We start from the raw sequence: 23513 nt of genomic DNA, 5'->3' as shown, positions 1-23513 counted from the left end.
ATTCAATCAGTTTTTTTTTTTACACCAGTTCTTTTTTAATTTCAGTTAACAATCTAAAAAAAATTACTACATTCGTTAGGATATACCGAATATTACGTGATAAATAGAATTAAAAAAATGGATTACAAGACACTAAATAACATTATGCCTTCACAATCATTTTTTAAAAAATAAAATGACAAGGACATAAGAATATCGTTGGACTAGCATGGATTGTTACAAGTAATTTTCTACCAAGATTATCTCAAAAATATGTATCACACCCTTTTGCATTTAAATTAATTAGTAAAGGTCCAGTATATTTTATGAATGTTTTACATTAAATTAAAAATATTGAAGATAATATATTGATTTAATTTATAAAGGAGTGTTTTGCAGATAATTGAGAGAGAAAAAAACGAATTAAAATATAAAAAAACATATATTTGAGTTTTTAGATTAAAAAATATAAAAAACTACTCGAATTTATATAATATTATTTTTTATAGACTTGTAAATATTTTATTATATTTAATTGAAGAACTTCAAACATTATTCAAATAAATTAAGTAAATTTATTGTTTGAATGAACAATTAAATTAGGAAAATACAATTACAAAATAAATCCATTTACTAATGGAAAAATGTTAAATGTAACATTGTAAGTTGTGATAGTGTTATAATTATTTCTAATTGTTTTTATACTATTAAATTAAGTTGTTAATCAATGTTGAGAGACTCTGAAGATTGAGAATTCCCTAGGAGTTTCAGTGGTGTTGGAAAATGATGGAAACATGTTAAGGTTAAGGAATCCAAGAGGTGATACATTAAAAGAACCAAGAGGAATGAGATGATTTTGAAGACCTTTCAAATGTTTGTAAATATAGTAGTTACTTGTATAGGTTTATTTTACTTTTGTATTTGTGAGACACTTTGTTTTCTTTTTACAAACCATTGTATATTATTTTTAGGGTAGATTCTTTGGAGACTTTTACTCCAATTGACCTTGTATTAAAGGTTACTCTTTTTCTATTTTTCAGTAGTAGAAGTCGGGTGGCAATTAGCAAGGCTTGAGGGCGTGTTTAGCAATTGGGCTAGAATTGGGCCTAAGCAAAATTTTACATATTGGACTTGTTTTGCTTTATATTTTTCAAGGATTTGATTTAGCTAGGTCTCACCATTTTTGAATGGACCTAACTAAACCAAATCAACAATTTTTGAAATGGACTAAGTGAGCAAACAAGCCCAAGGCCGCCTAGCCTATTTCCTTTGTTGGACTTGCTTCTACCTTTGGTGTCTTTGGGAAACTTGTGCTACAAGCTTCTAACTTAGCTTGCTTCCCAAGCAAGATAAGATAAAAGCTTGCTCCACAAGTCTCCTAAACTAAGGTAGACGGTCAAGCTAAGCCTACCATGGTTCACTTGAACCATGGTTATAAGCTTAACTTCCTCCACAAGCCACCTACTTCTATAAATTCCTAAATCTCTCATTTATAGACACTTTTGAGTATATGAATTCAGAATTTTCACTAAAATTTTCTCTCTCAAGAGTCACAATTTCGTGGAGAAGAAGCTTCTCCCCTAAGCTTCTCAACAAAAGATTTCCTCCTTTGTTCTTTGGTTCCTCAAGTTTCTTCCTCTTCAAGGAAGAAACCGAACCCCTTGTGTTGCTTCAACAAGCCTTGGAGCTTGTGTTTTATGCTTTCGCCATTGTCAAGTGAAGATCTCAAGAGAAGAAGGGCGTTGAAGGAGGATCTTGGAGAGGAACATCAATCACCTCCTCGTGTACTTCCATCAGAAAAGAAGTTTCTTTAAGCAGAGATCTAGTTTAACCTCGAAGGGAAGAGTATATAAGGATTTTATTTTGAATAGAGAATGTCTAGGAGTTTTATTGTGTTGGGAAAGGAGTTTCTTTAAGCAAAGATCTAGTTTAACCTCAAAGGGAAAAATATATAAGGATTTTATTTTGAACAGAAAATGTCTTTGGTTTGCGAGCTTTCTTTTCTCTCAATCTTCTCCTTTTCTTTCTCCTTTTCAGTTTCTTTAAGTAGAGATCTAGTTTAACCTCGAAGGAAAGAGTATATAAGGATTTTATTTTGAACAGAGAATGTCTTCTCCTTTTCTTTCAATCTTCTCCTTTTCTTTCTCTTTTTGAGGGTTGGTGAATAATTTCTAAGTTGTATGTAGTGTGAAATCTCAATTATGTGTGGCTGTGTAGATGAATACGAAGTGTGAAGCATGTGGGAAGTTGGGTTTTTGACCAAAGTTATTGATTCTTTGTAAAATCTATGTTGCATGTTGAATATGAGGACATTTTTGTGTTAATTGTTTCAGACTGAGGCTTAAAATCGGGTTCTGTATATGCAAAATTCTAAAGACACATTGCGCACACCTTTGAGGCATCGGGTGTTATTCTAACTTAAGATTCTCTATCTCGATCATGTTTGGGCTAAGGATCGGTGGCGTCAAACATGAGGAGAAAGACTCGTCTTGGGTTGGCTTGGTGTCAAGCATGAAAACTTTGGGAGGTCTTTGACTTGGTGATGTCAGGCCCAAAGTTGAGCGGTACCCAACATATGGCCAAGCCTAAGCTCTTTATCTGGATTTCATTGGGTGTCAATATGACATAACTAGGCGTGAATTAAGTAAAGACTCTTTGCCCAAGGAGGGGTCGAACGAGGTACTTTACCATGTTAGGCACAAGGTCTGAGGGACCTCTACCTTAGCCACACCAAGTGCAGGTTGTGTAGGGTTGGGCGTAGGTAAGCCAAAAAGCTCACTGCCTAGATGACACCAAGCGCTTGATGTATGGCGTTAGGCACTGGTTGAAGAAAAACATGATGATGTAGTTGATGAAGTTTTGAATATGATTTTGTTGTTAAATGAATAAATGATGAATGATATGAAAAGATGAAGTTGTATATGTTGTTTGAATTGATGGATTTTTGCATATTGTTGATTGAGTTGTTAGTTGAAAGTTGAGAAGAGTAATATGTTGTGCATTTGTGTAGCTGTGTTGGGATTTTGATATGCATGATGTTGATATACTATTGAGATGTATGACGACTAAGAAGTTAAATATGAGTAGTGATGATTAAGTTGTGAGATGTAGAGTTGTGTGTTGATTTTGTTGTTGTGTTGAATATATAAAAAGTTGTTGTGTTATTGAGTTGTGATGACCACCTAGGACTAGAGGAAAGGTTTTTGAAAGTTGCATATTTTATTGTATGGATATTCTATTGTGGTGCTCTGATAATCTAATTTGTTAAAAAGTGCTTCTTGGAAAATTGATCCTTGAAGTGGATAGTTGTGTTGAGTCTTGTAACGACCCGGCTCAGATATGGGTCTCACAAGTCTCCTCTAGGACTTAGATGGTACCGTGTGTGGGCAAGGTCGAGACACAAGTATATGAAGCGACTACAGTATAAGGGTTAGGTCGAGCTATACTAATTACAAATGACTGACCGAGTAAAGTACAAAGTCAAGAATTTAGTTCCTAATTGAGTATCGAAATGACATAATATTTAGAGAGTAGTTGGTGGACTAATCTCATGGGTGGTTGACTTAGTTAAGTTAACTAATATTGTGGTAGACTTATACCCAGTTGTTTTATCTTAATAGTAATACTAGACTTCATTGTTTAAGTGATGACATCTGATAAATCAAGTTGTGTTATGGATTTATATCTAAATTGCTATTGATCTAGCAAATCCAAAAAGATCACCCTGTATTATCAATTCGGTAAGGTCAAGTTACCTAAACTGCTCATCTCAATATTGTAGGAGATCTCCAAGTTAAAATGTGTGACGAAACTTGTAATTATTGTGTTGTAAAATACTGTGTTGCTATGATGATTAACTCGTGTTGAAGTTACTGTGATGATTGAGTTGATATTGTGTTGTAGTAGAATCATGAGTTATGTTGATAGTGTTGAAGTTGAGATGAAATGTGTTAATGTATTAAAGTTGTTGACATTTTGTGTTGTGTGTTCTATGTTATTTCTTTTTGCTCTAGCTTACCTTTAAGTGTTTTTTGTGATTTAGACTGCGATTATGAGAGTAGAGCAGGGATAAGTTTGGAGTCTTGTAGTGGAGGCCACTCAATGATACAAGAGTTGGATGTCATTTTGATTACTATTTATTGGTGGTAGATTTGTATAGTTAGTTATAGTTACTTAATGTACAATGTAATTGTATATTTACATTTATGAGATTATTGTATGTACGTTACACATATTTATGTGGTTATTTCATTATGATATACATGCGATATAATACATATTTTAATTATTTTTGACTGTTAGTAGCTATGTTGTTTAATATAAGAATTATGACAGGTCATTATATTAAACATATTGTTCTTATTATCATAGTATGTGTCAGAAAAAACGACACCATTAATGACTCAATAATTATCCATTAATCCCTTTTTTATGATAGGAAATCCTTGATTACTTTATTAATATAGATGTAAACCGTAAAGCCATTAAGTATGCTAGCTCCATAACACAAATCAGGAGGGGACCATTGATTCCAAATACTGCAACAAGCATTCAGGAAATCTATAATCTTCCGAAACAAAAACTTTTCACAGCCACACTACACTTTTTTTTATCCCTCGAATGTGTTTTATCTCTTAAACGTTTAGCTTGACCATGTCAAAAGCTTAGACAGATTTTTTATTATTAGAAATGGCATAATTTTGCCTATTTCTGACACGTCCATGCATGCCAAGCCATTTGGACTATAGACTTGGTCCAATTTGGGTTATTTGAAACCTATTATTGACTTCTGAAACTATCGACTGATTATTAACCTCCATCGATCATTTTATAAATTTTTCAAGTAACTAAAATTTATAATATATAATTGCTTTCGATATATAATAATTATTATTTTATCATGAAAATTATATTTTATATTTATAATAAATAATTTACACTGTAATATTTTATTTCAAAATTATTGAAATTTAATTTAGAATATTTTAAACGTAGATAATAAATTAAGAAAAAAAAATTAAAAAACACTACCATCAAAGAAAATTAAAATATTATGTTAAAAATAATTTCTACAAACACCCTTCGTTTTATATAGTCATTATAATTTATATACAGAGAAAGCATTAAAAAAATATTTTAATTAGATTAAAAATAATATTAAAAGCATTTGAAGTATTTAATTTATTGAGATGAATAGGAATCAGAACTACTCTCCAACACTATTGTAAATTAAGATTGAAATTCCTACCATAAGAGAAACTCATATGCAACAATACTTGAAATATAACTTTCAGGTATGTAATTAAAATGTTCTCATACACTACGAAGCTTGAAGTTGAGTTTATTGAATAGTATAGGATTTTTTTTTTTTGGTTCGTCAAAAGGTAGGATAGCTGGTCCCGAGATTTAAAACGGCTGCATACACAAGATAGGATTCGAACCTCTGATCTTGCTTAAGCGTGAATCAACTCCTACTGCTAAACCACACGTTTGGGGTTTGAATAGTATAGGATTGAACTATTAAAAAAGGAGGTTTGATAGCTAGAATTTGTTAATAAGAAGAATAGGGTAGATAGAGAAGAAGAAATATAAATGAAGGTGTGGTAGAAGGTGAGTTTTGTAGGTGTTAACAGTTCACCCAACGCTCTTACGTAATGGGAGTCTGGTACAAGTCAAAGTTCAACCTAACTAATAAATTATATACAAGACAACAGCTAAGCAACCATATCTCTGCATGTGCCAACATCCAATGTGAAACATCTAATTTACACTATATGTTATGTACTCTCTTTGAGACTCATCACATTATGCTATATTTAATTACATGACAAGCGAAAAACGAGGAAGAAGATTAGTTAGGGATAAGACTGTGAATAATTTAAAAGAGCAGTTGCATCATTCTTATTATATCTAGTTTTTTTTTTTTTTCTATCTTATTTCATGCTTTTATTATAATAGAATATGATCTGTTTACTTTTGAAAATATATAAATCAATAGCTCCATTTCACGGTAAGCAGAATACGTAGGTTTATAATCGCTTTTAATTATAACAATTTATCAAAGCTAGGTAACCCAATTAAAATTTGATATCGTTGACATATAACGCTTTTGAGTTTTGGACGATGCTGAAGAAAAAACTTTGCACACCAAAAAGAGCTTAAAGTTGATCAACTGTTACAGAAAAACTTTTTCCATTATTACCGAGGGAAAAAAGTGCGAGTGCATCTGTAAATTTACTTTTTGAGATGTAGTTCATAGTTGTAGAAATAATCGTTTGATTTAGAATCGAGCTTTAATTTTTTAGTATTATAAAATAATAATATCATTATTTATTAATATCAATTGGATATTATATAGTTTAATCAAAGTTGAACTATTAAACTTTGATTTGATGTTTAAATTGGTTCAATTATCGATTTAATTTTGAATACATTGTTATGAAGTGTATAATATGAGTTTAAGAGAAAAATGTCCAATGAGGGAGTAGAAATAAAAAAAATGTAATCACTAAAACGTATTTTTTTTATCATTAAAAACATTAAAAAAAATTTACAAACATATTATAAGAGAATAAATTTTATAATTTAATAATATCATTGAAAAATATAATTTTTCTGATAATACTATTATGGAACATTATTCCAACTACTACATGGTAGCAGCCACTTGGTCATCTACCTCGGCCACGTCTATACTTTACTAAATAGGAAGATTTATAAATAGGAATGTCAAACAGCCAATTTCAATCTAATTTAACTCCCTATCTACTTACTCTAAATAATATATAAAAAAAATGGGTTAGGTTAAGTTAATTTTTTTTAATTGAGTTAAAAATCTCAATCAAACTCATAAAATGCGGATTGTTTGACATGTCAACTCGTTGAATCTTATTTTAATTAAAAATAAAGTAATTCAATAATATTAATTAATTTTCTTAACAAACATATAAGTTAGTTAATTTTATTATATTTGAGTTTGGAGGAATATTACTTTTAAATTAAAATTAAATTTTTTTTTTCTAAGCAAAATTAAATTAAAATTAAGTTATATTCATAATTGTTATTAGACTAAATTATATTTCTTCGATTTTTATTATAAGACACAATTTAAAAGGAATAAGTGTTCTCTTTTATAAGATATTTTATAATTTTAATAAAATATTAATTTTTATTTTTATTTTATGACTCTATTAAAGATCGTGAAATTCTCTTTCACTTTTTAAACTCTCCCATTATTATTTATTATTTTAATTGACATTGAAAATTTCTTCATTTCTCATGAAAAATTAATGACAAATAAAAAAAGTAAAATTAATAAATCATAATTTTATTTAATAAATCGAATAAAATTAACTAACTAATTACTTATTTGGGTGATGTGATTCAATTTAAAGTACCTTATAATATAGATTATAAAATATATATATATATATATTTTACTGATTCACATTTTAATCTCCAGCGGTGTCAAAGCGTAAAACCATATAGGTCAAAGTGCAAGATCAATTATACCATAATCTTAAAGTTCTAAATATATAAATTTCGACAGTTATTATATAATTTATGACTTATTGATTATTTTGAATGGTTATTAATTATTATTAATAGTAGTCTTAGTGTCACATGCACCTTTATATAATCGGACAAAAACTATTATATATTAAGATTATCTACTATATATTAATTTTAGATAATATTTTAATATTTTAATCTCAATGGATAGAACAAAATTAATCAAGAAAATTTGAAGATAAAATCAGGTTGCTAATTTTAACATAACATGTCTATAATTTTCTCATTAAATTAATATATTTTAATCATTAAAATTTAATGTTTATTTATACTAAGATAATCTAACATTTAGTAGCATGTCATTTTTAGATTAAAAAAAAAACTAAAAATAAATATATAAATAAAGTTTATTAATAAAATAAATTCTCATTAATCAATAAAATAAGTATAAATAAAAATATTTTATATATTATTTTTAATTTTTAAAAAGTACATTATTTAAGTAGTGATATATCATTGAACAATGTAATAATTTAACGATTAATAAATATCAAATTAAATATATAATTAAAATTTAATATTTTTAAAAATAAAAAAATTAAATGTCTCTATTATAAAATAAAAAGCACCAAAATTACATATTGATACACATAAAGAGATTAATAGTGCAATTTAGTTTAGTTATTATTATGAGTAAACTATTATCTTTAAATTTAAATTAAACATTATTCTATTTTAATTGTAAACAAATCATGTTATCTAAGCTTGTTTTATAATTATCATATTATTTTTAATTTAAATATTAAAATTTTATACTAACTTGATTTGTTGAAAAGTAATTTTAATTTATATAATCAATTTATATATTAAACACAAATTTTTATCTTATACGAAATCATTTTTATAAATTTTTCTTCAATATGAAGAATTTTAGTGATTTTTTTAAATTTCTTATCTAATTTAATATTATTTATCATAATTATTTATAAATTAAATTTTAATATTTTTAAAATAAATTATCAATAAATAAAAATAATATTAAACTATAATATAAATTATTTATCATAAATCTAAAATATAATTTATATTTTAAAAAATATTTATTTATAAAATTTTAAATAAAATTTATATATTTAAATATAATATTTATTTATAAATATAATTAATTATAAATTTTAATTATATAATAAATATTTTATCCATACATTAGACATGTAAAATACTAATGATCAAATAATTTATGTTAAAAAACTTACACAACGCATTTGTAGAAATTGAAAGATGTAAATGACATAAAACATCATATTCTCTCTCTTTCTATTCTTTATTATAAGAAGAGAAAATTAATTTTATGCATATTAAAAAATATTTATCATTAAATTTAACCACTTCCATATAATTCTTTATAAATTGTTATTGTTATAAATATTAAATAAAATAATATAAGTGAAAAATCATGTATTAAAATAATGATATTTTTTAGAAAATATTATTAAATAATTTAAAAATAATTAAATATATTTATATTTAAAAATAAGAAATATTTTTTTTAGCAGAACACAGCGAAAGTATATTTTCATAATTCTTTTATAAATTCACATGACCAAAAAAGTATAAAACGAGTGTAAAAAACAAAATAAAGCATATTTTTGCGTGTCACATTTGGTATGGCTATTTAATTTGAGTTGAATGAAAAGATTTTCTTAAAAGTACCAAACACCGACCCATGTTTCCCTCCGCAGCGGGGACAAATTCTACACGCACGCACGCACTCGTCGATTGACCCAACGCGAGTTACGGAAAGATATTTTTTTATCTTTCTTCTTATCACATTTTTTTTAAGGTCAATTGGATTCCAATAATTCACTACAATTAACACAAACATTAAGATTCTATTAAATGTACAAAAGTATTTAGAAAATACTAACCTAGTTAGAGAATAAAACCACATAATTTTTATATTAAAAAATATTACGGTATACTCTCACCTTTAATGCAATTTTTTGCAATTTTTTATTTAATTTTAGAATGCTAATTAGAGAAATCTTTATTTTTTTTATTATTCATATGTATTATTGGTTAAAATTTATTAAAAAAACATTTTAAAATAAATTTATTTTTAAATCAGAATATTGAATAAGAAATGAAACCTGATATTTTTTATAATAAAATTTACTTAATCATAAAGAGTGTACTAAGAATAAAATTTTACATAGAGTAGAGTATACCTCGTGTTGCAAAGTACTAGTAATCTAGTACTAGTAGTTATCAAAAAACAAACGTTAATGTTACAAGTACAAGAAAGAGGACAAGAACATGCATGCAAATTGCAAAAGCAGATGAAAGCAATGCAAGTCAGCACACCGACCAGCTGACTCAGTCCCAGTCAGCTCCCAACCCACGGCGTTCAAACATCGACCGTCTTATCGCTATTGGCTACATAACAACAACCACTTCATTTCCTTATTTTAATTAACATTTCAAAATCCTCAAGCTCCCACTGATTTTTCAAACTTTCAACGTTCAACGTTCAAACAATAATCCCAAGTCCTAACGCACACGCTCAAAAAAAAAAAAAAAAAAAAAACTCATTCCTCTCTCACCTTTTCCTTCATTTGACACATTCTCTTTGAACTATTCCTCCCTCACGGTCTTACCTTGCTGGCTTTGACCCGTGTACCACATGCACATATATATATTCCCACAACCTCCTTTCCTTCATCACATTCACATTCACCACACACAATACAATTCTTCTATACCTAGAAACAACCGAAACAATTATTATTATTATCATTAAAGCAAAATGGTTCTGTCATGGACAAGAGGGAGAGTGTTCCGGCGTGCCCGGAAGGGCAAAGAGTTGAACTCCGGTGGCGATTTGGAGATAGAGATTGCGATTCCCACTCACTTCCGGTGCCCGGTAACCTTGGACATGATGAAGGACCCTGTGACCGTGTCCACGGGGATAACCTACGACAGGGACAGCATCGAGAAGTGGATCGAATCCGGGAACCGCACGTGCCCGGTAACCAAAACGGAGTTGACCAACTTTGACATGATCCCCAACCACGCCATTCGGAGGATGATTCAGGATTGGTGCGTGGAGCACCGTTCCTACGGGATCGAACGGATCCCCACTCCTCGGATCCCGGTTTCCCCGTACGAGGTAACCGACACGTGTACGAGGATCCTGTCGGCGGCTCAAAATGGGGACGAGAACAAGTGCGTGGAGTTGGTGAGGAAGGTTAAGGCGTGGGGGAAGGAGAGTGAGAGGAACAAGAGATGCATAGTGGCTAATAACGCTTCTCTCGCGCTTGCTAATGCGTTCAACTCTTTCTCCTCACGCGGGTTGGTTGAGATTGAGAAGAACGTGGTTGCGTTGGACGAGATTCTTGGGGCGTTGACGTGGATGCGTCCTCTTTCCGAAGAGGGAAGATCCGTGTTGGGTTCAGCGAGTTCCATTGCTTGCATGGTTTGGTTCATGAACGGTAAACAATTGTCCACGAGGCAGAACGCTGCTTTGTTGCTCAAGGAGATGCGTGTTGAGGCTTTGGTCAATAGTGTGGGAGTTTTTGAGGCTTTGGTTAACATGGTTAAGGAGCCTCTGGGGAGTGCTTCCACCAAGGCATGTTTGTCAACGATTTTCAACTTGGTTTCTTCTAGCAGAGGTGTGACATGTGAAAGGTTTGTTGAGTTGGGTTTGGTTCCGCTCTTGTTGGAGATTCTTGTTGACGCGGAGAGAGGGGTGTGTGAGAAGGCTTTGGGAGTGTTGGATTGCGTTTGTGATTGCAAACAAGGGGTGGAGGTGGCGAAGGCTAATGCTTTGACTTTGCCTCTTGTGATTAAGAAGCTGTTGAGGGTGTCTGAGTTGAGTTCAAGCTTTGCGGTTTCGATTCTTTGGAAGGTTTGTGATAAGAACGAGGAAGGGGTGTTGGTTGAGGCGCTTCAGATGGGGGTGTTTCATAAACTCCTTGTTTTGTTGCAAGTGGGGTGTGGTGAAGGCACTAAAGAGAAGGCTACTGAGTTGTTGAAGTTGTTGAATGGTTGCAGGAGCAAAGCCGAGTGTGTTGATTCATCCTTGGATTTCAAGCACTTGAAGAAGCCATTCTGATTGATCTGCTATAGAATGAGATTCGATTTCCATTTTTGTATAGGTTAAATTGTAGACACAGAATATACTCTTTTGTACAAAGACACACAAACAGTCTTATACGGATGATACAAATTGTATCTTTAACACTCAATTGAAGTTTTGAAATTCATTCTTTTTGTGTGAAATTTTATTTTAGAGACATATACAAAGATGCCAAAAGCTTGTAGGCTTTTAATTCACAAATTCACAACCAGAATGGAATAAATTGTTTCAGTTTATTATGCCAACCGATTGACGATGGTATGTATGTGTTGATTATTGCTTAAGGATTCCTTAAAGCATCGTCAATGATTGATAGTGTCCTATTAATCTAAGATATTTGATCCATAGGATAGGCTATTCAAAGTGAAAAACAAATGGAAACGAACTTACAAATATACTGTTTTGCAACTTTCTTTGGGTAAACACAAAGCAATGCTAGAATCAAGAGTTCACTTACATGAGAAAAACTTGACGAGATTCAAAGTGGCACGATATATAGGGAAAAAACAGCCAACAACTTAGCCCAAAAGTTCTTGAGGGATTTTTACACCATGGGTTATGAGGCCTTTGCTCCCCCAACGATATCTCCTTCCTTGGTGGTTTTCCATAATTCAACTTTTCAACATTTTTCTTTAGTATACCTTGGTTTATTACAATAAGTGCACCATAAATTTTTCCTTTTACAATAACTTCTGTTCAGTTACCATTGAATCCTCTATGTTTTGAGACTCAAGTAAAAAAATCCTTCTACTTTATTATGCACGAACTATAAAAATATATTGCTTTTTCTAAGGAAGATATATGTCCTTATTAAAAATTTGAATCCAAACTTGGTTAAATTCAAGATTCAAACCAGGAAAAAAAATCATTTACACATTAATTATTTGCAATAAAGTTCAATATTTAATGCATTTTATATCAAACACATAATAATAATCCAACTCTTGCCACAAATTTTATAAGGTGTTAGTATATGCTTTATTATTGGCCTCAAGAATGTGCGAGTATCACTATTTGTATGTTTTATAAAATCTCATAACTAAGATATTATTTTAGTGTTCCAATCTAATAAGTCATATATAGTGTGTCATTCTTGTATGAACCCAAAGCTAGAAGATGAGAAAGTCATTTTTTCCCCTTGATAAAGGTCACCAAGTTGGAACCATTGAGATATTTCTTTTCATTGAGGCAATAAGTTTGAAGAATAGGTAATTCTCTAGTTTGTTTTTTTGATCGAGTCGGACTCTTCACCATGGTTGTTGGTAACGTGTTTTATTTCATAACAAATTAATTTTTCATGTTTTTCATACTTAGTTTGCATCGATTCATTATTAATTGATTAAGGTTTAGCATATATTAATTCTTTGTTTTTCTGTTTTTAGGACTTTTTACACTTTCGTAATTTTTTTCTGCATAAGATAGCTTTTCTACAAGTGGTTCTAACCAAGACATTTAAAATTTGAAGACTTAGAGATGGTCGCATGATGTGGGAGATCCCTACAATAGTGTAAGCACAAAGTCTGATCAACTCTAAATCACTCCAATAGTGAGCGTAACAACGGTGTAGGACTCTCTGATCTTCTGAATTTTTCCTTTGGTTTGTCTAATTCTTGGCTATAGTTAAGAGTGTGTGATTGTGATGGTTAGAGACCTTAAAGGTCTGTGATTGTGATGGTTAGACACCTTCAAACATATTTCACTCATAATTGATATAGCTAGGAATGCATATAATATATATTTTTCCTAATAAAGAAGAGATTCTTTCCGTTACATACCCTCATTTGATAAGGTTGAAGTTTGTTGAAAAATCATCATAAGTCCCAAGGAGTTTTTGACGACGGTCAAACTCGGTAGTTACATTCAAATATTAACAATTTATCTTATTATTCTGTATCTTAATAAATATTTACATTTGTAAAGTGGTTTCTTTTGTAATTTAAAATCAATGTCTTTCTAAGGAAGGATAGTAATAATTAGTAACTTGGACCACAATGATGAAACAAAATTATGCTAATGAAATTTTTTTGTGAGTCGTATGACTGGTCAGTGCAAATGCCAAATTAACATATCCATTACAAGAAATTAATTTGTAATGATGAATAAAAGTTATTACTAACAGTTAAAATTTTGTAAATAAATATTTATTTTATTTTATATTGACCCACAGACCAGTTTTTAACAACAATTTTTTAGGTTTTATCTATGATAAATATCTATAAGTACATATATTTGAGTTTTCCCTTCACTAAATATTTATAGATAGAAATAATTTTTTATTTTATATATAGTTATCATGTATGTAAAAACATTTGTAGGTGTATTCATTTTTCTTGTAGTAAGTTATCATGCATTTTGAATGAGAAAAACAAGTTGAGTAGAAACGCTTCCGTTTCATCCGTAGCCTTGCTGTAATATTTATTTGTCTGTCTTCACTGAGTGTGTGAACTCATTCTGGACTAGCAAATTATTTTCCTGAGGTAATCCTTTCTCCATCCCCTTTTCCTATGCTTCTTGGCCATTAGTCAGATTCATCCCATTGAAATTAGATTTCTTCCTTAAACATCTTTTCATTATGAAACATTAACCTGATTTTTCATTTTAGTTTGCAAGAAGGAATGGTGAGTGCTTCATCCCCCACACAAGTGAACAAGGTATGTCCCCAGAAACATTTTCCTTGCATATTTTCAACAAGTTATAAATTGAGTACAATATATAGCAAATATTGGATTCTCTTTGTTCCAATCATTCTTTTTTCCATATCTTCTTTTCACAAAAATTTACGTAAATAAATTTTTATGAAAAAGATAATTAAGGATAAGCTCTTTTACTAAATTCATTTTTTTTCTTTGTTAAGAGAATTTACAAAGCACTATTTGGTTCTTGTAATGATATATTTGTAATGTGAAAACTTTTCGAATCAATGACAGTTACAGTATTGCCTCGTGAGGATATTTGTGGTAAAATAATATATATATATATATATATATATATATATATATATTATAAAAAATAATATATAATTAACTTTAAAACTATTAAATCTAATGTATTTATTAGACTTATTAAATATATGACTATTAATATAAATTTATATATGAAAATATATTATTAAATAAAATCATTAAAAACTTAATACCTATATATATATAATTAATAAAAACTTGTTATTTACAAAATTTAATGTCCTAATATATATATATATATATATATATATATATATATATATATATATATATATATATATATATATATATATATATATATATATATTAAAATCTACAATCAACAATGTAAAAAAGATTACACCGTCAATTAATTGATATTTACAATAATTATTTTAAATACAATAATTTTATCATACAAAATAATTTATAATTAGATAATATTATAGAACTCTCACAAATTTAATGTATACAGAATTTTCTTATATTTAATTCATTTATTAATTAGTGTGTTATATTAATATAAATATATAAATAAATATAATGTTTATATGGTTAACTATTGCATTTTTCCAATATAATATATAATTAAACTTATTACTATAATCAAATATCTATTTTATTAAATATAATATATTTTTCATTAAAAAAATATGACTTTTCATATGAATTTATAATATAAATATATATATATATATATATATATATAAATTTTTGTATATAAAATATAGGCAACTATCTAACGTGAAAGTGTTTTTATAAACTTTTCTTTGATAAAAAAGTTTTTAAGAATTTTTTTAACTTCATATTTAATTAATTTTTATTTATTATAATCATTTATTAATTAAATTTTAATGTTTTTAAATAAATTATCAATATAAAAATAGTCTTATATTACGATATAAATTATTTATCCTAATAAATATAATTTACATATTTAAAAATATCTATTTGTTGATCTAAAAAATATATTTATTCAAATATAATATTAATTTATATATAATTTATTTTAAATTTTAATTAATGTAATAAACATTTAATTTGTATATTTCACACACTAAAATATTAATATATATTAAAAATTATTATTTTTATATTTTAAAAAAACCAGTTTAAACCACATATTTTAATAAAGAAATATCCAGAGGTACTATCTATTATTTTTATTCTTAATTTTTATTTTGAAAAAATTATTATGATTTATTTAATATCATTTAAGAATTAATATGGTAAGATATTAAAAAATAGTGATCGGAAATTCTAGTATGCTCTTTGGTTGACCACTTGGCTAATAATTGAATAATACGTATTTTTCTTTTTCTGAATAGAATTTAAATACATTTTAAGGGGTGGGGAGGGAAGGAAAATAAAAACAATTAACAATGAAAATTGATGAAAATACAAAAGGATAAAAGATGAAGTGAACATTAGTTTCTCTGAATCACTTGGTGACATAGAATGAGGTTTAATAATATCTACAGAATTTTAAATTTTGTGATCATTATTATAATTTTGATTGTAATTCTGATTAATAAAATAAAATATTGGTCTCTTTTTTAACTTCCGATGATATATGATTTACTTTGTAGGATGAACAAGAGGTTCAACGCAAAATCCATAAGCCAAGATGGCTTGAGGGTTTTCTCACAAAAACTTTCTTTGACTCATGTCCAACTCATCCATTTCGTAGGAATGAGTTGAACAAGTATTGCATAAATTGTAATATGTCAGCTTGCCAGTATTGTTTTTCATCAGGTCCTCATCGCCATCACAAGATACTTAAAATCTATAGGCATGTTTACAAGGATGTTGTCTCCCTTTCAGCTATGGAAAAGTATATTGACAGCTCACAAATTCAGGTGTGATATCACGCATTCTTATTCACTAAATATTTTATGTACTTCATTCAAAACTGATATCAGCTCAACTGATTATTAATTTTCAATATTCCAAGAGAGATTTCATTATGTTATTTGACCTCATAAATATCTGAGATATCAATGATTATCAATAAATTGTAAACTTGTACAGGTACGTAACATATCGTGTTGGATAATCACTAAAGGTTGTATTTGTATATCTATTGATAATTAAGTGGAATTAAGCACAATGAGATGGGGAAAAAAATGAAACAAAAAAAAAAAAGAAAACTTTTTCTATTAATTATTTGGATAATTTATAATAAAATGTGAGAATTAGGTTAAAAAAATGAATATAAAATGGACATTTGATAAATATCACAATAAAAAAACATCATTAATTCTATGTTATACTCCTTAAACAAAAATTGAAGAAAAAAAAAAGTTCAAATGAAATGGAATAGAATTAGAACACGTTTCATTCCATTCCATTGTAATTTAAACAACTAACTGTTTCCTAAAATTTATATATAACTACTATTTTCCTATGGTGATTATCTTGGTTACTTCATTTTTTTGTCATTGTCTTGTTTCTTCCATGGCATATTAGCTAAAGCAATACGTGTTTAAATGACATACAAATATTCTGATTCGTGCAACATCTTGCATTCTTTACTGTTAATTAACCTAGCATTAACTAACTTATTAAATGACATTATATCTCCCTTTTCCCTAATCTTTACTGCAATTAATTTTTCATGCTTATAAAATTTAAAATTTATATAGTTGAATGTCCTCAAACAAATTCTAAACTATGTGTGTGAATTTGGTTAATTCCTTTATGGTTGCAGCCTTACAAGTGCAACAAGCGACTAGTTATTTCTCTGAATCCTCTCCCACATTGTGGTTCAGCAATAAATAATGAGGCATCATGCAATACCTGCAACCGAAAATTGTCTGATCCCGATTTATATCGCTACTGCTCCATTACTTGCAAGGTGATGTCAACAATTTGACAATCACAACCATTAATTTTCCTCATGATGACATTATGTATTCATGCCATTGAAATGAACTTTATAGTTTTGTAGTCTGACTGTTCTAGATATGAACTTTCAGGTCAAAGCTGTTTTAAGTAAGCCTAATGATTCAGATCCTCCTTTCATTTCCATTCAAAGTATTCCTCCTCCTCAGGAAAACCAAGAGGGAGGTTCTGAACCCCAAAGTCAAAAGAAGAAAAGAAAGGGAATACCTCAAAGAGCTCCTTTCTTCTAAGAGCCTCAAGTGAGTGGCGTATCCTTAATTCCAATATGCAAGATTGGAAGAAGTTGCCTCTTCAAGATTTTTAACCAAGACATTGAACCTTTTAGTTATGTGGTGTTGAATTTCTTTAATATTCTGAATTTTGGTTTTCTATTTTTGATTTAATAAGAAGTTATAACTCCTTCTCATTAGGTCAATTTTCATAAGAGTAAAGTAGTATTTTTTATTGTAGAATTTTGATTTTTTATGGCTTGTACTATTTTATTATCACATGTCATCATAGTTTATATCATTTTCAACTTTGTTGTTTTTTTATTTGGTATGTTTTTTGCCTAAAATTAAAGAGTGAATTTATTGGGATTCAAATTAGGAAAAAAATATTCTCCTAACATTTAGGACATGTTGAAAGCTCTTAAGACACCATTGATAATGATACCAATTATTCTATTTGTTAGGGATAGTTACTCTTTTATTTTAAAGAAACATGATGTGAATTGGTCAAATGAATGAGAGGACTTAAGTCTTCAAATTTCATAATTTTAGAAAAATTAATTGATGTGAAGAAGATAATAAACATGCGGCAATGGAAACCTAAAAGGATACATAAGATCCTAAACAAAGATAAAAATAATATAATTATTTTAAGCTAAATTTGAATATAAATATGGTTTTTTTTTCCTTTTTAACTTATAGAGGGTTTCTTCCTTCAATACATAAGAAATACTTGTCTAATAGTTTACTTTCCTTCTACAAGTTTATCACATTATCTATTATACCACCATGATTGTCACATCATAATATACAATTGTCTTAATTAATATTAAAGTAACTACTACATAAGACAATTTGTAACATACATCGAACAAAAATATTGGTATGGTAGCCAATATGTGTGTGTTTGGGGGAGGGGGGTAAGAATGCAACTTTGATGGGTGAGAGTGGAGAAGGAGAAGACCTTTATTTACATGGGAAAAAAGTTATACTTGGAAAATTTGAACTTTCACTCGAAATAAAATAAAATTGGAGCACATATTAAGTTTAGGGTTTAGGTTAAATTGGCATCAAGTTATGTTTCAATCTAAAGGACATTTAGGATTTTTTAGATGAGTCACGAAAGTCAAAATATTCAAAAGTGTAATCTATTTATCCTTACTCTAGGGTTACAATTTTTATACTTGGCTACTATGATTTTATGGACTTCGAAAATCTTAGGATTTGATGAGGTTGTTACGTATTGGTGTATGATCTTACTCATGAATATAAGATCTTATTCCAGATATGAGTTTTTAGATCAAATTTTTGTCGATATACCTCAGAGAGTAGGGTTACTTAACCTATTAGGGATACAATTAGCGAAGTACTCAACCAAAGCTCTCAACCAATCCTCTTGATCATCCCTCACGGCAAAAATTCAAGAGAGTACAAATTTGATAGAGTTAAATAATAAGTTATAGGATAAATGGGTATGGAAGAAATTTTTTTGAAACACTTATATTGTTTAATTGACATATAACCTTGTTATCACTCAGTTGGTCCCATGTACATTTTTGTTTTTTAAATTATCATGGTTAAGTTGTGTACGTCCTCCAAAGGTTTGAGCATTTGCTTAGAGACTATCATGACTCACGTTGAAGAATTCAATATGATCCATGCAAAGGATGTCTTTGCATGTCATAAGGTGGCGGAAACTTCTAATCACTTGTTCTTTGGACGTGAATTCTACTAAGCCTTACACAACAATGTTATAATAATATTAATATATATATATATATATATATATATATATATATATATATATATATATATATATATATATATTTTAGAGGTTTGGTTGGGTAAATGGAAAGAGAACTTGAATTTACGAAATAGTGTGATTTGCAATTATGTGGTCGATTGGAGGCATAGGAATGCGATAATTTTTACTTAATGTGTAGGAAAGGGTGAAGTTCCCATAGTGGTTGTCGATTAGAGCTAAATATCCGACGTCTTTTGGTGGTTCTATTTCCCATCATATGGTATGTTTATATCAAACTCTACAGTATTTTCACCTGAATGTCACATTTTGTGTATAGGATAACAGAATATATCTGTTATAATGGAATATTATTATAATTAGAAGTATATTCACGATTACATACTTATAACCATAGACAACCAGCTGATTAACCCAAGACATTTGAAATCACTGGTTTGACTATAAGCCAGTGCAGGAGCAACTTTCCATGTAGCCACATCAAGAGAGGATAGTTCCTAATTCATAGCATAAACCGCATCATTTCATTAGCTATTCAAGAAATTCATATCAGCAATTGATATCATTGAATAATTTAGAGAATTCGAAAAATCGAGCAGTATTTTCTTTTATGAGAATTGATCAGTATTATTATTAATAAATCCATTATCAGAATCCACTATAAAATCGAATATTTAATGAAGTACTAATTGCTTACACTTTCTTATTGTTTTTCCTTCACTACTGAATTGGAAGTATCAAATCACCAATGAGAGAACTGTTCTTTCAAATCACCTACATAAAACCAAACGTCTCAAAAGGGACGTTAACACACATCATTAACAAAAAAGAGGTGTGGAAAAAATGAAGACCAAAAGATATGAACTGAGAACAGAAACAAGTATATTCTAATTCTAGGCAACCTATGTTACAACAGTATTGTATTCAAGAATTTAGTATCCATATTCATATTCTAGTAAAAGGGTAGGGTCTGTTGAAATCAGAAAAGAATCATCAGAATCCGAACAAAAGGCTGATTCAATCCTGGAGGGTACAAGTGAATCACAGCAACCAGTGCAGACAAACAGTGGTGGCACTGTCTCAGAGTCATCTATGCCACAACAGCGTGTATGCTGCCACACCTCACAAATGTCACAAGCCACCATTCTTTCCCCATCATCATCTTGAGCTCCACACTCACATCTCACCTTCCAGCTATCAGATCCACCCTGATACTTCAATGGGGTGCACAAGTCTACTGCAATTCCCCTCACACAAAGTTCCACACCAGATTGGATTAGTCCAAAAAGCACTTCCTCATCACTCACTCCCATCAATTCTTTAATGTCTGTCACTATAAGCCTTTCTGCAATGCAGTAAGTGTCCCTCAGCGCAGCCTCAGCAGCTCTCTTCAAGTCCCCAACAGTTGCATGAAGTGAAACCACCACAACCTCTCCACATGGTACGCTTTTCAACTCATATTTCATGTCCACAAAATTTGGTTGCAGGCGGCAAATGAATGTCAATACCTGCTCCTCCATTTCACCCCTCATTGGCCACTCTTTCACGAAGTACCTGCAGTCTAGAATGGTCTGAATTGCCAAGTCCACTGCTTCTGAATCTGGATAACCCAATAGCACATTCTTATACAGAAACAATACATCACAGTAAACATCATTACCAGGCACCCAAGATGACTCTTCTTGTTGATCTACATAAGTCATCAGCTCATGCTCCAGTTCAGGGGCTTTGCACTTATGCCCCTTGCCAAGATCATGAATGGTGTACTCTAGGATTCTAGTTGATGGATTCACCATGCGGCGAACAACGTAGTTTCCAACAATCACATTGTTGAGTGATTTAAGTACATAATCAAGTAAGCCTGTGTCACCAATGTGAAGCCTAGCTGCGTCTCTCACATCTTGCCTTGCCATCCCACTTGAGCCTGGTCTCACAGCCATGTTATCTTTCAGCGCATCCACAATCACTTGAGCTGCAAACTCTAGTCTCCTTGTGGGCCACCTGCTATCCATGTTAGACACCGCACTGCTGAACTTCCTATACCTCACTGATTTATCCTTCATGGAACTTGATCTGCTTGGAAGTTGGTGTTTGGTGGAATTTCTTAAGATGATTGCTGAAGAACAAGAATCATCAGCAGCAGCAGCAGAATAAGTGACTGTTATCTTAGACACAGGAGCACGAGGAGACTTGACAATTAGCATAAACCTGAGAAGATCCCTGAGCGAGATAATATGAGTCTCACTCATATCTCTGTAGCACCGAATCATTTGTTTGATTTCTTTGTTGTACTTTGTCTTTCTCAATTCTTTCACAATCATGTCAAGCTCCAATGAACCAAGCATTGTCATTGCTTCGTCGTAGTCTTGCTCTGTCACACCAAAGCTTCCACGGCAAAATCTATAACCCCACCTACCAAACCAAGAGTGTCCATAGGCAACTCCATGGAGTAAGCGAAGATCCATAGACCTCTTACATGAAACATCTTCCACTGCAATTTTCCTGCCATTCAAAGACAATATCCACATAAACATCGAGTCGTGAACGTTCAAGACATTAACCTAACTCCTAATAAGAATGAAGATGAATATTGAGTTGTGATTTTCTTTACCGTGCTCGGAGATTGGTGCATATCCGGTCCCAGAGATCCATGACCTCTCTCCCACTTAGAACCTTGGAACCTCCTTCAATGCCATTGACACAGAGCAAATGGCCATAACCATTACAATGAATCACGCCATGCAATAGGTGACTCTGCTTGTCTATAGCACCTTCATCTAAGGGTTTATGCCACCCGTTGTCCATCGGGATTATAAAATGATACCTTCTCTTCGATACAAAATGACCACTCCAACCTATCAACAACCAAACATATTAGTATCAGCATCAGAAATAATCAATTCCACAGTTTCTAAAACCCACGCAGTAATTATCAAAACCATCAAACTTCCCATCAAACCCTTTTATGACAAATCAACATTTTTTGAAAACTAGTCATAAGTAAACGTTTCGGTTTTCATTTAGAATCACAAAAAGTTCATCCCCCCCCCCCCCCCCCTCATGTTTCTATTCTCAAAACCCTGTAATAATCAGTAATCAACGAAAAGTGTTTTCATTAACAAATTTTTAAAAACAAAAAATCAAATTTTTGTAATTAAAAACGAAAAATTAAACATTTTCTCAAACCAAACAGCTCTTTACAAGAATCATCACCTAAGTCTAGCCTACAATAGAAAAATCCAAAATTGGAAACAACCCACACGAAAACCGAAACTTGAACCAACCCCGTTTCAAGAATGAACAACCAAAGCAACCCGAAGAAGTCGAAACCGGAAACGAACCTACGCAGCGGCAGTGATCACAGAAGGGGTGCGAAGAATGGTGCACGTGCTCTTCGATGGTGTAGAGAGGAGCCATAACGTTGGACTTATCGTGAATGAGAAGGGTGCACCAGAGAGAATTCCCGGCCACATTATAATCTTCGAGTTCACCAGCTTCTTGGAGGAAAACCCGAACGTTATCGCGGAAGGGACCCAACGGCGCAACGGGGTTACCGGGTTCGGCGAAGGAGTGAAACCTGAAAAACTTGGGCCACCGTTTTCGCTTCTTGCAGGCTTCGATGAGAGCGAAAGACATCGTTGAAGGTGATGGAAATGATGTGAGCTTCGATCGCGATCACCCTCGCATGGTGGTTTCGGTGCACCGTGAACGAGAGAGGAAGAAGACGGGTTTAACTGAACCAAAACTGATTCCGTTGGGTGTTTTCGCGCTTTATGCACTTCAATTGCGTTTTCCACCATTCTGCGCTCGGCAACACCCTTCTAATGCTGGACCCGACTATGGGAACCGTTGATGCTCTACAATCCACGCTCCCAAAGCGCTGAAAGTAAGTCAATGGTCAAATTCTTATTATTTCTATTCAGTTCCTTCATGGTCAAATTTAATGAGTAATAAATATTTTCATCTCTAGCTAAAATTGATGTGTTTCTTTTTTTCAAAAAAATTGATAAGTGCTTTTAAATTTTTAAATTTGGCGGTAATATGCATGGGATAAAAAATTATTCCGT

At 30.6% G+C, this 23513-nt stretch overlaps 2 protein-coding genes across 2 annotated transcripts; one reads left to right on the top strand and one right to left on the bottom strand.

The window, feature by feature from the left end:
- Positions 1 to 10206: 10206 nt before the first annotated feature.
- Positions 10207 to 11772, top strand: LOC109788277 (U-box domain-containing protein 21). Its single transcript, XM_020346962.3, has one exon. The coding sequence runs from the start codon at positions 10298 to 10300 to the stop codon at positions 11603 to 11605; it is 1308 nt and encodes a 435-aa protein (XP_020202551.1). The 5' UTR covers positions 10207 to 10297; the 3' UTR covers positions 11606 to 11772.
- Positions 11773 to 20306: 8534 nt separating this feature from the next.
- On the bottom strand, positions 20307 to 23305 carry MMD1 (RING/FYVE/PHD zinc finger superfamily protein). The gene is made up of 3 exons (XM_020346967.3): positions 22788 to 23305; positions 22058 to 22301; positions 20307 to 21948 (listed from the first exon to the last, which is right to left on the bottom strand). The coding sequence occupies exons 1-3, from the start codon at positions 23080 to 23082 to the stop codon at positions 20379 to 20381; spliced, it is 2109 nt and encodes a 702-aa protein (XP_020202556.1). The 5' UTR covers positions 23083 to 23305; the 3' UTR covers positions 20307 to 20378.
- Between the last annotated feature and the right edge of the window lie 208 nt (positions 23306 to 23513).

Source organism: Cajanus cajan, chromosome 9, assembly GCF_000230855.2.
Source record: "Cajanus cajan strain Asha chromosome 9, NIPB_CcT2T_4, whole genome shotgun sequence".
Lineage (NCBI taxonomy): Eukaryota > Viridiplantae > Streptophyta > Magnoliopsida > Fabales > Fabaceae > Cajanus > Cajanus cajan.
This window is presented reverse-complemented; position numbering and strand designations above follow the sequence as displayed.

What these genes read in the sequence shown, in the direction of transcription:
- LOC109788277 (XM_020346962.3), top strand. Translation starts at nt 10,298, where the DNA reads ATGGTTCTGTCATGGACAAGAGGGAGAGTGTTCCGGCGTGCCCGGAAG.
- MMD1 (XM_020346967.3), bottom strand. Translation starts at nt 23,082, where the DNA reads ATGTCTTTCGCTCTCATCGAAGCCTGCAAGAAGCGAAAACGGTGGCCC. An exon ending in TGATCACTGCCGCTGCGTAG is followed by an intron (nt 22,302 to 22,787) that starts GTTCGTTTCCGG and finishes GGTTGTTGATAG; the next exon opens with GTTGGAGTGGTCATTTTGTA. An exon ending in TGCACCAATCTCCGAGCACG is followed by an intron (nt 21,949 to 22,057) that starts GTAAAGAAAATC and finishes TTTGAATGGCAG; the next exon opens with GAAAATTGCAGTGGAAGATG.